Here is a 20,127-nt window from a genome sequence, read left to right as displayed (position 1 = left end):
CTGTGGAAATATCTTGCAAAGTAATAAAAATGAAATCCTGTGTATTTTTTCTTAATCCAGGCATTTGGAATGTCACCAAAACAGCATGAACAGGCCCTTCTCCAAGTACAGAGCATGCAGGTATGATATCAATCTGCTAATAATACTTTGTATCAAGTAGTTTGTTTTCTTATGCTGTGACAGGTAATATTTTTTGAGCTTATGCACTTGAATTATGTACAGATACTGGTAAGAATTTTGCTTGTAATAATCAAGACCTTTTTTAACAGAATTTCTGTAGCACAAAGTAAAGCATCATCAGTTACAGATAACGTAGCTTGCCTATTTCCTTTCCCATAATTGCCATAAAACAACAGAGGCTCATTTTTAGTTTTTAGCCTATCATAGTCATTGTGTTTACAAAGATTGCTTTATATACTTGACTGTGCCCTCTGAAATACAGGGGTTTCTTTCGTAGTTGATTCCTGCTACATGTCATATCCAACAGAAGTACACATTGCATATCTTCTGAAAGATTTTTGGAAAACGAACCTGCTTACATAAATGCAATAGGTAACATTGTGTGCATATGTATTATGTGAAGACATAGGTTTTATTAGAAGTGAAGGGTATGATAACCAATAAAGGTATAATACCCAAAGGGTGAGAAGGAACATTAATGGACAAAATAAAAGGGTGCCTTATAAAAGCAACAAGGTGCATGTCTAAGAACTTTTACAAACAATTGTAATTCTTTTACCCCTATTAGATGCAAGAGGGTAGTATTTAAACTGAATATCAAACAAGAGCAGTTTTTATTGTATTAATTAAATATACACTGTTTTGCCAAACATATTGGGACGCCTGCCCTTATACACACATGAACTTTAGTAACATTCCTTTCTTAGTACTTAGGCTTTAATATGGAGTTGGTCCATCCTTTGCAGCTATAACAGCTTCAACTCTTCTGGGAAGGCTTTCCACAAGGTTTAGGAGTGTGTTTATGGGAATATTTGACCATTCTTCCAGGAGAGCATTTGTGAGGCCAGGCACTGGTTGCTTTTTTTTTTTTTTTTTTGTAGGCGTAAGCACTCGCACATGCACACGCTGATACAAGAAGAGAATATGTAAACTGGCCTATCTGAACGGATTTATAGTGCTTACGCCTAAAAAAAAGATCGTCCTGTCAAAATAAGAGACTCTTTCGCCTTCTTGACGTGAATCATCTTTAAATGAAATGCTGCCAATAAGGAATAATAGAAATCACCACGCTGCTTTCTATCTTTGATGAACTAACGTTTTATGGGGTGAAAAAAATGATTGCCTCTGACAGATACACTTAATCAGTAATGTGTCCGACCCACAATTTGTGAATTTGAGTGTGTGTGCGTGTGTGTCTGTGTGCGTGTGCATGTGTGTGGTTTTGTCAGTTTTACTATAAAAACAGTTAAACACCCGTTATTTGTGAAGCAGGGATATTCTGATCATTCTGATCCCAGATAAACATTCAGAAGAAACAGCGCTATTCCAGTGTTTTCCTCCATAACATCCTTTCAGCAAACAGGACTAATGTCATTGCTGAAACAGATCGCCCTTTAATGAAATGCTGTCAATACGGAATAACAGAAATCACCGGATGGTTTTCGGTCAATGATAAACCAGCGTCTCTTAATGATTGCCCCTGACACATACACTTAATCAGTAGTGTGAGCGACCCACGATTTGTGAGTTTGAGTGTGTGTGTGTGTGTGCGTGTACGTGCGTGTGTACATGTGCATGTGTGTCATTTTGTCAGTTTTACTATAAAAACAATTAAACACCTGTTATTTGTGAAGCAGGGATATTCTGATCATTCTGATCCTTGATCACTGATAAACATTCAGAAGAAACAGCGCTATTCCAGTGTTTTCCTCCATAACATCCTTTCAGCAAACAGGACTAATGTCCTTTATGAAACAGACTGCCCTTTAATGAAATGCTGCCAATACAGAATAACAGAAATCACCGGGTGGCTTTCGGTTCGGTCAATGATAAACCAGCGTCTGTTGAGGTGAAAAAATGGGAGGTACCACGGTTGCTATCAATGCTTCCTGGTAACTCAGCTTTTGAGAAGAATCTGTCATGGGATGGACAAGAGGGAGCGAGTGAGGTGAGTACAATGAGCAGGGCAGAACAGAGCGGGGCGAGGAGGCAGGTATCTGTGCGAGTGTTTTAAATAATGAAAGGAAAAAAAGTGCTTTGAAATCAAGGACCCCCCAACCAAGACGGCTTACGAAACAAAACGCGACAGACAGGCATATGCTACTTGTATAAAATATGCACAACAATGACAACAATATTGAAGCAATGATGAAGCGAAAGGGAGATGCTGAACTTGGGTGGCCGCGTTGTGCCTGCCCGTAAATCCCAACCGATGTATATATCTGAACGGATCTATCTGAACCAATATATATATATCTGAATGGATGTATCTGAACAGATGTATATATTTAAACCAATCTATTTAAACCAATATATATATATCCTCACCAATGTATATCAACCAATATATATATCTCAACCAATGTATATATTTGAACGGATGTATTCAAACCAATGTATATACTGTATCTGAACGGATGTATCTCAACCAATGTATATACATAAGAACGGATCTATGCAAACCAATTTATATATATATATATATATATATATCTATATATCTATATATATATATATCTATATATCTATATATATCTATATCTCAACCAATGTATCTAAACCAATATATATATACGACTGGATGCATTCAAACCGATGTATACTGTATATCCCAACCAATGTATATATCTGAACCAATATATATATATCTGAATGGCTGTATTAAAACCAATGTATATATTCAAACCAATGTATCCGAACTGATATATATATCTGAACCAATGTACATATTTATCAACCAATCTTTTTTTCCTGAACGGCCCCTCATAATATGTATATATCTATCAAAAGTATATACTGTATATATCTACTCTATATATATATATATATATATATATATATATATATAAAATCCTAAGCCTAAAAGTGCAACGATTTTGTGCAACGATTTTATGTGACATTTTTATGTCACTTTTTTTATCACGCTTTAAATTGGGCTTATTTTAAAACCTACATATATATTTGGTATAATTTTTTTCAGAATTTATCATTCAGAATTTTAATGTGATGTTGTTAGATTTTCAAATTTTTATTCCATTTTTAAATTATAAACTAAAAAATATCAAGAACTCACGTCCGTGGCTGGAAATATAAAACAAAGAGTAGGACAGCAGCTGTACAGGCTTTTAAATTTCGAAGCGCCGTGCGAGATGCAGATCACATGGCACGGCAGTAGCAGCAGCAAGCCAGCAGCTGATCGACCAAAGAGGAGGTAAAAAAAAAACTGTATTTGTTTCCCATTGTATCACCGTTTAAGAGGTGGTTTCGGAATACCGACTGTGTCTCCTTGGGGTGCGTTCAGCCCGCCTCTTCACAATACAAGCGGCAGAGATGTGAAGTGGCTGGCACGTAGTGCAGGCTGGGGTTTGATGTGCGGAGTGAGCAGGGGGTGAACCCCCTGGCATATATATATATATATATATATATATATACTAACTGTGTATGCCCGTGCTGTAAAAAGCCAGGGGCCTTAAAAACTATTGAAATCATCATAAAAAAATTGAAATGAAGAGATGTCAGGTAATTGAAAGGAACCACTCTGGGTGTCTCTGTCCTAGGAGGATTTGTTTTTCCGATGTGCTCGCCTCACTTGTGCATTAGCGGCTAAGCGACCTTGTCTTTCTTCTGAGCTTTCGTTTTGTCGATGTGCTGGCCCCGCTTGTGTTATTAGAGGATAAGCAAGTTTTCTGTTTCCTCGGAGGTGTAGCCCTTACCCCGACTCCACCTCTCACTTCCGGGCTGGACAGACCTTCTTAGATTCTTCTTAGATTTTTCAGGCAAGGAACACAGACATTTTGAAGTAATATAGCTATGAAATGTTTTCACATTTTGTTGTTATACAGAAATTGAATCACAGTGGATTGAATTTGGCTTTTTTGACACTGATTAACATAAAAGACTCTTTAATGTCCAAGTGAAAACAGAGCTCTGCAAAGCCATTTAAATTAATTTCAACTATAAAATGCAAAATAATTGATAGCATAAGTATTCACATGTTCTTTATTAAGTATATATATATATATATATATATATATATATATATATAATAGCAAAATACCCGCGCTTCGCAGCGGAGAAGTAGTGTGTTAAAGAGGTTATGTAAACATATATATACATATACATATATACATATATATACATATCTACATATACACATATCTACATATACATATATATACACATATATATATACATATACACATCCACATATATATATATATATATATATATATATATACATACATATATATATATATATATATATATATATATATATATATACACATACATATACACACATACATACATACATACATACATAGTGCGTTGTAACACGGGCTGTGATTGTTACATGGGAGGGAGACGACAAATCACAGCTTCCCGCTTTCTAATCGGGCCTGTGATTGGTTCTTTGACGGATGCCCAGATCCCACAGTATCTCCCCTTAGGAGAGGCGCTAGGCAAGTGTAATTGAATATCGGTGCTGCAAGTTTAGCTTTACACCTGTTTTTAAGGCTTATTGACTGAAAGGGGCTTTCATGAAAAAACTTAGGGCTTTGCTACAGGATACACCCTCCACAAGTTAAGGAAGTAAAAATAAAGGTATATATTTCTATATATTTGCCCGTTTTCATTTATTTTCTTTCTTCAGTAATATTTCAGCAAACCCGGAGCTTGTCAGTTCAAATCCTGGTACTGACACCACTGTGTGACCCTGAGGAAGTCACTTCACCTGCCTGTGCTGCAAAAAACAAAAGTAATGTAACAAATTGTACCTCAGATGTTGCAAGTTGCTGGAATAAAGGCATAAGTAAAATAGATAAATATGTATTATACACATAGGAACTATTAATTTATTTTCAGTTAAGTCATCTGCAGCAAACCTTTATAAATGAGGGTTTCTCCTTTTTAGATAGTGCAAACTGTTTCTTCTTCATTGACGTTTTCTCTTGGAGAGCTTTTTTCATTTCACTGAAAATTAAAGCAGCAGCTGCAAAAATATGTAGGTTTCTTATTAATTTTTCAACATTGTGTAAAATAAATTTATAAAGTAACATAAAAGGTTTAAATACTGGTTATCCTTTAACACTAAAACATTACTAAAGAGATACAAAAAAAGTAAAATGCATATGTTCTTTTTCTTTAAGGAGATTAAATATTACTCAAGAAAGAAAAAAAAAACCTAAAACAGCCAAATGGGGCTATGCATACGAACTTAAAAGGTTTAAATAAAACAGAAATATACACTTTTATTTTTACTTCCTTAACTTGTGGAGGGTGTATCCTGTAGCAAAGCCCTAACTTTTTTCGTGAAAGCCCGTTTCAGTCAATAAGTCTTAAAAACAGGTGTAAAGATATTGACAATAAGCTACGCAAACCTACCAAGACATGGAATCGTTTAAATCAAGGTGCAAGTCGAAAAACACCATCCTATACTATTAGTTAACGATTAACACATTTCTATATGTATTGTAAGCATACAATACAACTGATAATATGTTGTGCTTATTTATCTGGTGTACCGATATTTTTGCGCGTTTAACGGCTGAAATCCAACGTGGTTTGTGCCCTTAAGAATGAAAACAGTTTGCATTTACCTTTTTAATAAAAGGCGAGCTTTTAAGCCTGAGAAATCACCCCGTAAATGCACACGTTTAATTGCACATGTGTTAACATGTATGCTTACACAGTATTAAAAGACACTCAACAATTAACGTCATTTACCTTCGTTCCCACGTTTGAGTCGTGCTGTAAATCTCTTCCTTGTTTTCAGTTCACGTGATTACGTAGGAGGCGTGATGACGCGATACGTGACTCCCCCTCCTCCATTACAGTATATGGACAAAAAAGAGGTTCCAGTTATGACCATTACGCGTAGAATTTCGAAATGAAACCTGCCTAACTTTTGTAAGTAAGCTGTAAGGAATGAGCCTGCCAAATTTCAGCCTTCCACCTACACGGGAAGTTGGACAATTAGTGATGAGTGAGTCAGTCAGTCAGTCAGTCAGTCAGTCAGTGAGTGAGTCAGTGAGGGCTTTGCCTTTTATTAGTATATATATATATATATATATATATAATTATATTCACGGCAGTCTGAATCACAATCTGATTGTATGGGTGGTTACCTACCAGGTAACGCTTGTGGTTGGTCAGCAAGTCGGCTAACATCCGCCACAATGCCCTCAGTTGTGAGAAGCAGATCATAGAATGGTTGAAATAGTTTACTGTGGTGCAACGTTAGGGGCTTCGCCACTAGCGCTGACGTCCGAGGTTCGATTCCCGAGAGGGAGTGCAGTAGAGTGTGTACGCCTGATGAGCCCAGAATTAGGGCAAAACACGTGTTGCGTACTCTTTGCATTATTTGAAAGTAAACTATTTCAACCATTCTATGATCTGCTTCTCACAACTGAGGGCATTGTGGCGGATGTTAGACGACTTGCTGACCAACCACAAGTGTTACTTGGTAGGTAACCACCCATACAATCAGATTGTGATTCAGACTACGAATGCCGTGAATGTAATTACCCCGATCTACATGCTGTCAAATAAATGAACCACACGCCGTGGCGCAACGTTAGGGGCTTCGCCTCTAGCGCTGACATCCGAGGTTCGATTCCCGAGAGGGAGTGCAGTAGAGTGTGTATGCCTGATGAGCCCAGAATTAGGGCGAAACACGTGTCGCATACTCTTTGCATTATTTGACAGTAAACTATTTCAACCATATATAAATATATATATATATATATATATATATATACAAAGGCATAATGGATCCCCATGAGGGGCTATTCAGGAAAAAAGATTGATTCATAAATATATAAATTGGTTCAGATATATACAGTACATTGATTTTGATATATACATTGGTTTGAATACATCTTTTCAGACATATGCATTGGTTGATTGGTTGGGATTGGATATATATATATTGGTTTAAATAGATCAGTTCAGATATATACATCAGTTCGATTAGAACGGTTAGTATTTACGGAAAGATTGAATAAGAGTCTCTTATTCTGATAGGAGGATCTTTTTTTTCGGCATAAGCACTCGCACATGCACGCATCAAAATACAAGTACAGAATATCTAAATTGTTGTATCTGAACTGATTTATATATATCCATACCAGTCTGTCCAAATAGATTTATATATATCCGAACTGGTGTTTATATATCTAAACCAATGTATATATATCTAAACCAGTGTGTTTGAACAGATTTATATGTGTGCAAGCAAACAGATTTGTACTGAATCCAATGTGTGCATCTGCAGTCCAATGCGTCATACCCTGTCTTTTTCTAATTAGCTGAATTCAGAACAGGCTTGCAGTGGGTTACGGGGGGGAATGGAGCCTATTCCAGCTGGCATAGGGCGCAAGGCAGGAACAAACCATAGACAAGGCACCAGTGATCACGGGGCAAACACACACAAACCAGATATGCACTAGTGCCAATGTAGCATCGGCAGTTCACCTAACCTGCATGCCTTTGGACAGTCAGAGGAAAGTGCAGGACCCAGTGGAAATCCACACAGACATGGGGAGTGCAACAACTGACTGAGCCATGCAGAATTCACTGCATACAACAGCAATCCAATGCATAAGCCAACCACCCAATTGTACTGTACTGAATCCAATGGGTGAGCCATCTGAATGCAATATGTGCAGAAACTATTGCATGCGCCAACAAACCAATAAATGTTACAGCATACTAACAGAGTTGTATTAAAGTGAGACCAATATATGAGCCAGCAGTCCAATGTGAGAAAGTTAGAATGCAGAGGATCAACAGAGCACAGAGTGCAGTGTACTGTTACATTTTCTTTCATGAACCCGTGAAAACTTAATAGTGCAGTACATTTAGTTTTCTAACCCCTTCTCATTCAGAGGTGGAGTGTATCAGAACATTTAGAATACTAGATTCAGTGGGTGAGTTATAAGACGACATCATACTAGTCGGCATAAAATTTGTAATGTTAGAATGTCCAATGTTCTTTGATAATAAATTAATCTTATAAAACCTAAAAAATAAACAGTTAATTCTCGGTGCCATGTTTAACAATTAGCATTATTCTCCTCAACTTAGGATTCCTTGAGATTTGCTTACTTTCAGTTCAGTATTTACTACTTTGTAATACTCCAGAGATCCCAGTTTGTGAAAAGACAATATTAGACCCATGTATTGGCAGCACATACCCACGCCTAATATCAATGACATAAATATTTATATAATTTGTGCTTTTATGTAAATGTATAAATCAAAACTTGCATACAGATACAAATCACAATGAAAGCAGCTAGTGATTAATATTTCATGGGTGAGTCAATGCATTATATGGTGCTGGGCAAAATATTTGGGACAAAGACACATTTTTCCTTGATTTACCTATTTGTAGTTTGAAATTACAAATCAAACAATTCAGATAGGATTAAAGTAAAATGTTGCAGATTTTCATTTAAGTGTATTTGCATACATTTTGGTCACATCATGTAGAAATTTCAAGGCACCATAATGTTTGGAACATAGCAATGGCAGGTCTATTAAAGCAATCATTTTAGTACTTTGTTGCATATTCCTAGCATGCAACAGCTTCTTGAAGTCTGTGATTCATAGACATTACCAGGTGCCGAGAACCTTCTCTGGTGATGCTCTCCCAAGCCTCTAATGCAGCCATCTTCAGCTCCTGGTTGTTTTGGGGGCTTGTCCGCTTAAGTTTTCTCTTCAGCATATGGTTGACATGTTCAATTGGATCTAAATCAGGTGACTGGCTTGGCCATTCAAGAACCTTCCAGTTTTCAGCTTTGATAAACTCCTATGTTGTCTCAGTAGTATTTTTTGGAGTAATTATCTTGTTGTAGGATGAAGTGCCGTGCTCTGAGTTTGGATGACTGGAACTTGAGCAGATCAGATGTTTGTATACACCTCAGAATTCATTGTGCCATTACCATCAGCAGTAACACCATCAATGAAGTTAAGTGTGCTAGTACCTGTGGCAGCCATACACGCTCAACCCTTTATTTAACAGATGAGGTGGTATGCTTTGGATCTTGGGCAGTTCCTTTTCCTCTCCACACTTTGCTCTAGTCGTCACTCTGATGCAGGTTCGTCTTTGTCTTGTCTGCCCGCAAGACCTTGAAGGTAGACTGTCAACTGTTTCAGGGGTTTTCCCAGGGGCGTCTGTGTCCTCTGAGGGTGCGATCAGCGCTCCAGCTTACAGCCCCCTCCTCAGCTTTATTCACATTCTCGTGAATCAAGCGACTCTCTGTACCAGGTTCATACAGCCGTGATAAAACGTCTGCGTTGACATGCTCAGAGTCTGGTCGATGCTTTACCATAAAACTGTAAGGTTGTAAGCCCAGAAACCACCTCATGAGACGAGAGTTTGTATCTTTCTGACGGTATAACCATTGAAGTGGAGCATGATCAGTTACCAAAGTGAAATTTCGACCCCATAAGTAATAACAAAGCGCTTCGACAGCCCATCTAATCGCCAAGCATTCCTTCTCAATTGTCGAATAATTGCATTCCCTAGGAAGTAATTTCCTACCCAAATATGTGATAGGGTTCCTCTTCTCCATCAAAAATCTGTGACAGGACTGCGCCTACACCAAACTCACTTGCGTCCGTTTGTAAGACAAAATCCTTTGAGAAATCGGGATTTCGCAGAACAGGATAAGTAGACAAAGCAGTTTTCAAATCACAGAAGGAACGTTCACAAATTTCTGTCCATAAAATAGGGCGTTTCCTCCTGCCTTTTGTAAGTTCTGAAAGAGGAGCAGCCCTATGTGCAAAGTTAGGGATGAACCTTCTGTAGTAACCAGCAAGCCCCAGAAAGGCGCGTATCTGTTTCTGTGTTTTTGGTCGCGGGTAAGCAAGCATCTCTTCCACTTTCCTTAATTGTGGCCGAAGTAAACCCCTGCCCATAGAATAACCTAAGTAATGAGTCTCAGACATATCCAGTTTACATTTCTTTGGGTTAGCAATAAGGCCAGCCTGTCTCAAGCTTTCAAGAACAGCACGAAGTCGCTCTAAATGCGTTTGCCAATCATTGCTGAAAATCACGACATCATCAAGGTACGCCCCGGAATATTCAGAATGAGAACGCAGGATCTGATCCATCATACGCTGGAAAGTTAGAGGTGCCCCATGAAGACCAAACGGGAGTCTCGTAAATTCATAAAGTCCGTCAGGAGTCGCAAATGCTGTTTTCTCACAACTGCCATCCTCTAGAGGCACCTGCCAAAAACCCTTCGTGAGATCTAGCGTAGAGATATAGCTCGCCTGACCCAGTTTTTCCAACAACTCGTCAACACGGGGCATCGGATAAGCATCAAATTTAGAGACCTTATTCAAGCACCAGAAATCGATACAGAAGCGAACCGAACCGTCTTGCTTTGGGACTAATACGACTGGGCTGGACCAGTCACTTTTACTTTCACGTATTACACCTAATGCCAGCATCTTCTTGACTTTTTCGCACACAATATTTCGTCGCGCTTCCGGAATCCGATACAGCCACATCTGTACTCGAACATCGGGTTCAGTAGTGATTTTATGTTCTGCAAGGTTAGTCTTGCCTGGCAAGTCTGAAAAGACATCAGTGTTCCGTTCAATCAAAGATAACAGTTCTGTCTTCTGTGAGTCAGTCAAATCGTTACCAATGGCAACATCGGTCTGAGAAACAGCAGCCAAGGAAGTGTAAACCCCTTGTTGGTCGTGCCATTTCTTCAAGAGATTAATGTGTAAAATCTGGAATGGTTTGCGCCGGCCTGGTATTCTAACCTTGCAATTTACCGGACCCATATGCTCCTCGATAATGGCCGGGCCCTGCCATTTAGCTAGGGATTTGTGCGGGTCAGACAGAACCAGTACCAAAACAAGATCGCCAGGTTTGAATTCGCGAAGCTTACTGCGCCTATCGTAAAGATGCTTCTGTGTTTCCTGCTCGCATTGTTGATGTTCCACAGCAATAGAAGAAAGCTTAGAAATTCTATCTTGTAACGAAACTACCCGATCTGCAAAGCTCAGCCCAGGAGCTGTTGACTCATTTCCTATCCATTCCTCCCGTACAACATCCAGGATGCCTCTTGGGCGCCTGCCAAATAACAGCTCGAATGGACTCAAGCCAGTGGACGCTTGCGGTGATTCCCGCACCACGAACATAACAAAAGGCAGGACAGAGTCCCAGGATGTGGGATCATTATGAGCAACTCATCTGATCATTTGTTTTAAAGTCTTGTTAAACCGTTCAGTCAAACCATTAGTCTGTGTATGGTAAACAGTGGTACTCAATTTCTTAATAGCGAAGCTGTCACAAAATTGTTTCATCACGCGAGAAGTAAAAGGTGTGCCTTGCTCAGTCAAAATTTCCCTAAAAATGCCAATACAAGTAAAAATCCCGCACAGAGCTTTGGCTACAGTGGAGGAGTTGGCCTTTTTCAAAGCAGCCACCTCTGGATATCGTGTTGCATAGTCAACCAACACCAGCAAATATTGATACCCACTCTTAGTCTTAGGCAAAGGGCCTACAATATCTAATCCCACCCTCTGAAAGGGGACTTCCAAAATAGGCATAGGACAAAGGGGAGCCCTAGGAGGCTTGTAAGCGGAGACGATCTGACAGTCAGGACATGAAGTACAGAACCGTTCAACATCTTTTCCCATATTCAGCCAATAACATTGTTTTGTTTGGCCTTATCAGCCCCCAGGTGCCCTCCCAAGATGTGAGAGTGGGCCAGCTGCAAAACAATTTCCCTATGCACTTCAGGTACAACTAGTTGTTCAATAAATTCCCCCATTAAATGGTCTAAAATCACTTTGAAAAGGCAACCATCTTTTTCTAGAAAGTGTGGAGTTTTCAAGCCCCCGGTGTCACGCTCTTGGTAATAAGAGTCATTGGCAGAGCGAGCCTGTTTAAATGCATATTCTAATGAGCCATCAGCATGCTGCAAGTGCACAAAATCCGACTGCTCGCTAGTACTCGGTTTGAGTTCGGAGGCATTTGCAATCTGAGAGGATGTAGAAGGGCCTCCCTGCCATTCTGGGAAATTGTGGGGGGTGTCTCCCTCAGTCTCGCTGGAGAGATTGGGTTCAATATCTAATTGGGGCTCTAGATTATCCCTGACCGCCACTAGTTCCCCTTCTTCTTTCCCCCCACTAAGCTCCACAGGGGGCTCGATGACTGGTGTGCGACATTCAGTAATTAATCTAGGAAAAAGGACATTTCTTCTGCCTATCAGTAATGGCCAGGGGCAGGAGTCCGAAATGGCAGACCAAACTTTAAAGTGGCGACCCTTATAAGTTAAAGGAAGAAGCAATGTCTGATAGTCTTTAACATCACCATGTACACAACGTATCTTTACAGTCTCAGTGTCACTAAGGCATCTGTCATCAAGACAGTCCCGTCTGACAACACAAAGGTCACTGCCCAAGTTCAATAATGCTGAGATCTCTCGGTTCCCCAACTTCACCGAGATTAACAAGCCATCTTTTTTATCCAGAGAATAGGGAATATTTGAGCAACAAACCTCGGCCAATCCAATTTCCATTGATTGAGCTGGAGACACGCAACATTCTCTCGCCAAGTGACTGGGTTGATCACACTGGAAACATCTTCGGTCAGGTCCCCTGTCGAAATATAGCCTGCGATGTCTGCGGCCTGCTCCTGTCTCACCAGATATGGGCACCTCCTCAACAACCGGATTCCCCGGAGGCCTTCCTGACCCCATTCGATTGTCAGGTCCTGCAGCTTGTCTTTGCCCTAGCCATCGATCTAAGTGACGAGAATGTCCTGGACGCTCCTTCGTAGGTTGTAAAACAGCACCAAATCCACCGCTCTTTCTCCAAGCGGTCTGAGAACCTTCCAATCGTCTGGACATAATCAATAATGATTCCACATCATGACGCAGAAATTCATCTCGAAGAACTGCAGGTATCCCGGCCAGTAATATATTCATGACAACTTTCTCCACAATTCACTCCACCACGTCTCCCTCAAACCAGCAATGCACTTTATGAATCAAATCTTGAATTTGTGCACGGATGGGACCGTCCATGTTTAGGTTCCAGTTGTTAAGTGCAAAACCTTTAGCCAAAAAAGTCACAGTCTTACGTAAAACAATTTGTTGCCGAGCTTATCGCAAGGCACATTCCGTAAGGACAATAGAGCATCCCCAGACAAAAAAGGTGTGATGAGGGGCGGGTCATCCTCTGGATCGTAACGAAGAGGAACATTCTGAGCGAATTGAAACAACTCCTCGGCATCCATCTGTGCAACCACTCCTAGTACCACTTGTCACGCTTGGGTCACAGATTTGCACAGAGACACAGGAGGTTGTAGAAAAAAAGGAACTTTATTCAAAGCACTGCAAACAAACATTTGTCTCTTTTCAAAAGTTTAAACGTGCTCCATGACAAGTCAGAGAATGACAGTTCTGCCAGGAGCAGAGAATGTCTGAGAGAGAGAGAGAGACAGAAACAAAACAACCAATTCCAAAGCTGAGAGGCGCTGCACAATACTTTTAAGTAAGCGGAGTACTGCGTGAGAGTATCGTGCGTTATAGCGCAAGTAAGAAGGGTAAGGAGCAATGTGAAGGTAGACTGTCGGCTGTTTCAGGGGTTTTCCCAGGGGCGTCTGTGTCCTCTGAGGGTGCGATCAGCACTCCAGCTTACAATATCAAGCAGATCTGTCTCACCTAAAACTGTCCAAAATGTTTCCAGGGCAAGATCCAACCTGCAAACGCTGCAATCAAGTCCCAGCCTCACTGGGTCACATGTTTTGGGCCTGCACCAAATGAACATCATTTTGGACCAAAATTTTTAAGTGCCTTTCAGACAGCCTTGGTGTCACAATTCCTCCTAACCCACTAACAGCTGTGTTTGGTGTTCTTCCAGATGGGTTCAAAGTGGAGAAGGACAAACAAACTGTGATTGCATTCACTACACTTTTGGCACACAGACTTATTTTGTTAAGCTGGAAGAATCCTAACGCTCCTCTTTTAACTCAGTGGGTAACTGATGTTTTATACTATTTGAAATTAGAAAAAATCAAATATACAGTTAGAGGTTCTGTACAGAATTTTTTAAAATCCTGGCAGGATATCTATATATATAAAATTCTTTTTGCATTTGAAATGGAAATTACATACGAGCGTTTGAAACGGAAATTACATATAACCATAGAGGAACAGGAAAAACATTCTTAATAAACCTGATTCTTGCCGAGAGAGCAAATGGTGACATAGCTCTGGCTGTAGTGTCATCGGGAATCGCTTCTACATTATTAGATGGAGGCCGTACAGCACATTCGGCATTGCAATTACAATTAAACCTCACTCACGACGAAAATCCAATTTGCAACACACGCAAGGGCTCTGGAAAGGCAAAAGTCTTGCAACATTCAAAGATAATAGTTTGGGATGAGTGCACCATGGCACATAAAAGAGCTTATGAAGCCTTGAACCGATGCAAGATCTCAGAGATCCTAGCAAAATAATGGGAGGTACTGCCGTTTTACTCGCAGGAGATTTTCGTCAAACATTACCAGTTATTCCACGAGGGACACCAGCAGATGAACTCAACGCGTGTTTAAAATCCATGCTTCTCCCACGGCCAGTTATATGTCACGTGTTCTCGGGGGGGGTGGGGTACACCAAAAAATGTATACATTTATGCACGTAATGGCCAAACAAAAAATGTAGTATACCCGAAACCACTGCAGTAGTACTCAATGTATCTTTACTTCTTAAATGTTAATGTTTTACTGTTTAATAATTTATATGCTTTTTATATGTTGTTCAAATTCTTTTATTAAAATATTTTACTGTTTAATAATTTATATTTATATGCAATGTGCTTCTTATATATTACTTTATATTCTCATATGATAATGATGTTAATAATGTTGTTTATATTGATTTCTATGTTATTGTAAATGCTCTTTATTTGTTGAAAAATAAAATTGGCAATTAACAAACTTATTTTATAAATACTACATTTTATTTTTTTCCCTTGCCCTCAGTGAGCGAAGCCACTGGGTAATCAGCAAGTAATCAATAAAATTTTAGAATAAGCTCTTAAAGCACCAAGGAATCAATTATCTCTGCATCTCTTTTCCTCTCAATGCATCTCTACTGGTCTATTAAACTCATCAATCTAGGTATGTCTACAAGCCTTAAGCTTTACTCTGTTGGCCATGCTCTCTCTCTCAGGGGCGGGGGTTGACTTTTTTTTTTTTCTTCAATCCTATTATTTGTAAAAATTGATTGATCTGTATGAATGATTACAATAAAATTAATTTTAAAAAAAAGAACACTTAATGAGATGCTAGACCCAACACGCATACTTAACTCATAATAAGACAATTTACATTTGTATATGCAGCTAGTTTTTGAAATACTGTAAAGTCAAAATTAGCATTGTTGACTATGATATTAGATAAAACAAGCTTTTAGCACAAAGTAAGTTTAAATATTATCATAGTCTGTAATAGTTTATTCAAATGATTTGCTTATGTGTGGAACATTTAATGATATGAATCTGACGTTATTCAGACACATTAAGCAAATGTGCATGATAAAAAGTAAAAAGTAATGTAATCAGCTGAAAAGAAAAGTATCTAAACATAACACAAGGTGCACCATAGACAATTTAAGCAAGTGAAATATATCTGTGATGGATAACAAAAAAAAGAAGTACTTTTTCGTAAACAGTAATCTGGTATCCTACAGCTAACTAGTAGTTTGCATCTTGCTGTGTGGCTTCTCTCTTTATGTCATGAAGTTTTCTGCAAATAGTCGTCTCTGAGACATCATCATCTTCCTCCTTGAGACTGTTTCTTATCTCTCAGACAGACATTTGAGGCTTTTTCTTCACCACAGTGCGTTCTTTCTTCTTAATTATATTCCAGACAGTTGATTTAGGTAATCCTAACGATTGATTGATGGCTCGAATGGTTTTATTTTTGTTCTTCATCCTCCTAATGGCTTCTTTGAGTTTCTTTGTCACAACACTTGTCCTTATGCTGAACAATATTAACTACAGACTTGAAAGGGTAGATGCATTCCTAGGTATCTTATGAAGCTCTGAAATAGCATTGTAATATAATATGTAATAGCAAAACTGATTCAATAAAATGTTTAATATCTGGGTTACTCTATGGACTCTTTAATTAACTTCTCACTATGACAAAAAATAATATTTCAAAGCCTCATATATTTCTGATGGATAAACAAGCTTAATGGCTAAATAAATAAATAAATATTATTATATAATGAAAAAATAAAACATCTAAAAGAACAATGAGTTTTGCTGTCTAGTGTTCATTTTGTAAACAGCAGTCAGGTGACACACATTCTTCCAGTGGATGGGATGGAAGGGTACATTCAATATGAAATTGATATAGAATACTGACCGAGAGAATGCATTTCTATAGCAAAGGCCAAGCTGTGGAAATGAATGCACGCCAATAGGTAGGGATGGAGGGGCACAGCAGATATGAAACTGCTATAGAAGACTGCCTGATAGGTTTATTAAAGAAACTGTGCCCAACTTTAACTACAATGTGTTCATTTTGCAAGGGAGTCCAGTAGATAAGCAATGCCATAGACTGCTTCCAACAAGTTTTTGATCAGTTTTAATCTCCCATGGACAACTGTGCACGTAATATATGGCAAAACTGAGTTTTATAGGATAATGACACCTGATGTGAAAATGACATCCCTCCCCAATTTAAAGGGGTGAACAGGATGTCATGACAGGTGAGATATATATGTATTTTATGATAGAACTTAAAATATTTAATTTACATGGTTTTAATCACTCATATAGAAAATTTGAAATTTCAGCTCAGCAATGAAGCCTTTGCAGTGGATTTTTTTTTTTACTCTTTATTCCAAGGAACAACTACATGCGGAAATGTTTAAAAGCAAGGGATCACTTAAAGCATGAAAGTGGATTACTACATTTATTTTTAACGATTTGTCTTTTAAATGTCTTTGTGCAGAGTTATGGGGTGTCGAGTAATTAATTATCATTATTGATATTTTACTAAATCAAAGCATTTTTCGTTACTATTTTAACAAAGTTTACTGTCTGACAAATAGCATCCTGGTAAAACAACAATATTGCATTATACACCTGCAACCTTAGAATGTAGACATCATGACATCACTGTGTGTGAGTAAACAGCAGGCAAGCTGCTGAGTGTGCATGTTTCTTGACAGGCATGATGGCATTTTGCATGGAGCATGCGTTAAATCAAAAGAGAAATGGCCCATGACAAATTATATAAAAATGTGTTTGGATAGATAGGTTGAGATATATATACATTTGTTTAGATATGGATACACTGGTTCGGATATATATAAACCAACTCAGATACACCAGTTTAGATATTCTGTACATGCATGTTGGAGTATGAATGAGCGAGTGCTTATCCATTCAGAATAAGAAACTCTTAGTCCTTCCTTTAAATGAAACGCTAGCAATAAAAATTACAGAAATCACCATGCTGCTTTCTATCAATAACGAACTAACGTTTTATGGGGAGAAAAAATGATTGCCCTTGACAGATATGCTTAAATAGCAGTGTATGCCACTGATGACGTGCGAGTTTCAGTGTTTGTGTGTGTGTGTGTGTGTGTGTATGCGTGTGTGTGCGTGTGTGTGTGTGTGTGCTAGGGGGGTAGTTTTGTCAGTTTCGTGATAAAAAGATTTAAACATCAATTATTTGTTAAGTAGGAATATAATTATCATTCTGATCCCTAATCACTGATCAGAAAAAACAGAACAACTCCAGTGTTTTCTTCTATAAAGAGGACCATCCTTTCAGCAAACAGAACTCTTATACTTCCTGTCGTAGATTGCCCTACCAGAAATTATCGTGCAGCTTTCAGTCAATGATAAACAAACTTTTCATGAGGTAAAATAATGGGACGTACTGCAGCTGTGATAAATGCTTTCTCATAACTTGGCTTTTCAGAAGAATCTGTCAAGGGAGGGACAAGAGGGAGCAAGAGAGGCTGGTGCAACAGGCTGGGGTGGGACAGAGCGGAGCAAGGAGGCAGCTATCTGTGTTAGTGTTTTAAATAATGAAAGAAAAAGAAATTGCTTTGGAATCAAGGCCAAGTGCCAAGATGGTTTACAAAATAAAACGTGACCGACAGACATATGCTTCTTGTAAAAAGTATGTACAATAATGACAACAATGTTGAAGCAATGATGAAGCGATTCGAAATTTAGGTGGTGGCAATGTGCTTACCCATAAATCCCAACCATCTATTCAAACCAATGTATATATCTGAACTGACCAATACATCCAAATAGATGTATCTCAATCAATATAAATATTTATATATCTGTGTGGATGTATCTGAACCGGTATATATTGTGAAAGATACGGGGACATACAGTTCCCCAAACCTGGACACAGACAGGCACAGAGACACAAGTGCAAAAACACCACACACTTTATTTCTTCCTGGAGCAGCTCTGTTTTCCGCTCCCCACAGTACAGAGTCATAAAGCCCAACAATACTGCTCAGTCCCTTCCCTCTCTCTTTCTATCTCTCTCTTTTCTTACTTCTCTGTTTCTTTGCCACCTCCACTACTCTACCAGCAACCTTTGTCCTCCACCTCCCAACTCTGGGTCCTCAAATGGAGTGAGGCGGCCTCTTTTATAGTGCACCTGGAAGTGCTCCAGGTGCTGTCTGAACCTCTTCCAGCAGCAATTCTGGGTGTGGCAGAGGTGCTGCAGTCCAGGACTCCAGAACTATCCAGACGTCTCCTGGCGGTGGCCATGGGCCCCAGCAGGGTTGAGCTTCTACCCTCCAAACCCTTGGCCCCGATGCAGTCCAGGGGATTTGCCCTCTCGTGTTCCAGGGTAGGTATTGCCGTGAATATGTCCTCTCCCCTGGCCCTTCCATCACCTGGCCGGGTACAAACACACAAAACACGAACACATAACGTGTCCTGGGTTCAAATAATGGAAGGTTTATTCCACACAATACCTCCAAAAGTTGCAAAAGCACAAACACAGTTTTTTATTTTTTTCTCTCTCTCCAGTCAAGTGTTGTTTCATGTCCTCTCAGCTCCAACTCTTCTGGATAAGGGAGTGTGGTGTCTTTTATTAAGGACCCAGGAGTACTTCTGGTGCCAGAGCCATTGCCCAATGGAAGTACCATTTATTAGGGGACAAATCTCCCTGCAGCACCGTCTTGTGGCACCCATTGACTCCAGCAGGGCTGTGTTGTCAGACTACAGGTCACAGCATGCTCTGTTGGGTCTGTACTGGCCACCAATATTCAGGGCCTCTAGCATTCTGGGGGAAAAAAGAGTCCTCAGTGACATTTTCCAGTGGGTTGTCCATCCATCCATTACAGCCATTACTTCTGGGTCTGGCTCCTTCTTCTCTCCTGATCGGGATGCCCATCTGCCTGCTTGGAGCCTCCTGTCTGGGTAAGGAACCATCCCATTTTCTGATCGGGATGCCCGTCCAACCCCTGTGATATTTACAATATAATATATAAACCAATGTATATCAACCAATATATATGATTCAACCTATGTATCTCAACTAATTTATATATCTGAATGGATGCATTCAAACCAATGTACAGTATATATGCAAACCAATTTATCTCAGCCAAAGTATACATACTAGAAGGGTTTTTTACAAACCAATGTATTGTAACAATAAATCAAGGAGAAAGAGAAAGGTTTGGGGTTCCACCCCGTATATTGTAGGGCAGTTGGGGGTTTTCTGGGTTGGGGGGGGGGGTAATGGTTGTAACTAGACATTTGGACATAAACCCAGCATATGCAAACTTAAGTAGAACATATTCACAATAAATAAAACGTTACGACCAATACCCCCCACCCCGACCCAGCAACCCCCAACCCCCCCCACCTAATTTTGCTATTTATTGCCTTTGATTCTTGTATGTCTAA

General features: G+C 39.3%; 1 protein-coding gene across 3 annotated transcripts in view; it reads left to right on the top strand.

The window, feature by feature from the left end:
* unc13d (unc-13 homolog D (C. elegans)) overlaps nucleotides 1-20,127 on the top strand; it is a 407,222-nt gene that overhangs the window by 58,986 nt on the left and 328,109 nt on the right. For all 3 annotated transcript variants that reach the window (XM_051936229.1, XM_051936228.1, XM_051936230.1), the window contains one exon: nucleotides 61-120. In XM_051936229.1, the coding sequence (XP_051792189.1) occupies nucleotides 61-120 (60 nt within the window). The remainder of the gene's footprint in view (nucleotides 1-60; nucleotides 121-20,127) is intronic.

This window comes from Erpetoichthys calabaricus, chromosome 14 (genome assembly GCF_900747795.2).
Source record: "Erpetoichthys calabaricus chromosome 14, fErpCal1.3, whole genome shotgun sequence".
Taxonomy (NCBI): domain Eukaryota; kingdom Metazoa; phylum Chordata; class Cladistia; order Polypteriformes; family Polypteridae; genus Erpetoichthys; species Erpetoichthys calabaricus.
Note: the sequence above shows the minus strand (reverse complement) of the source record. Positions and strands in the feature narration are given on the sequence as shown.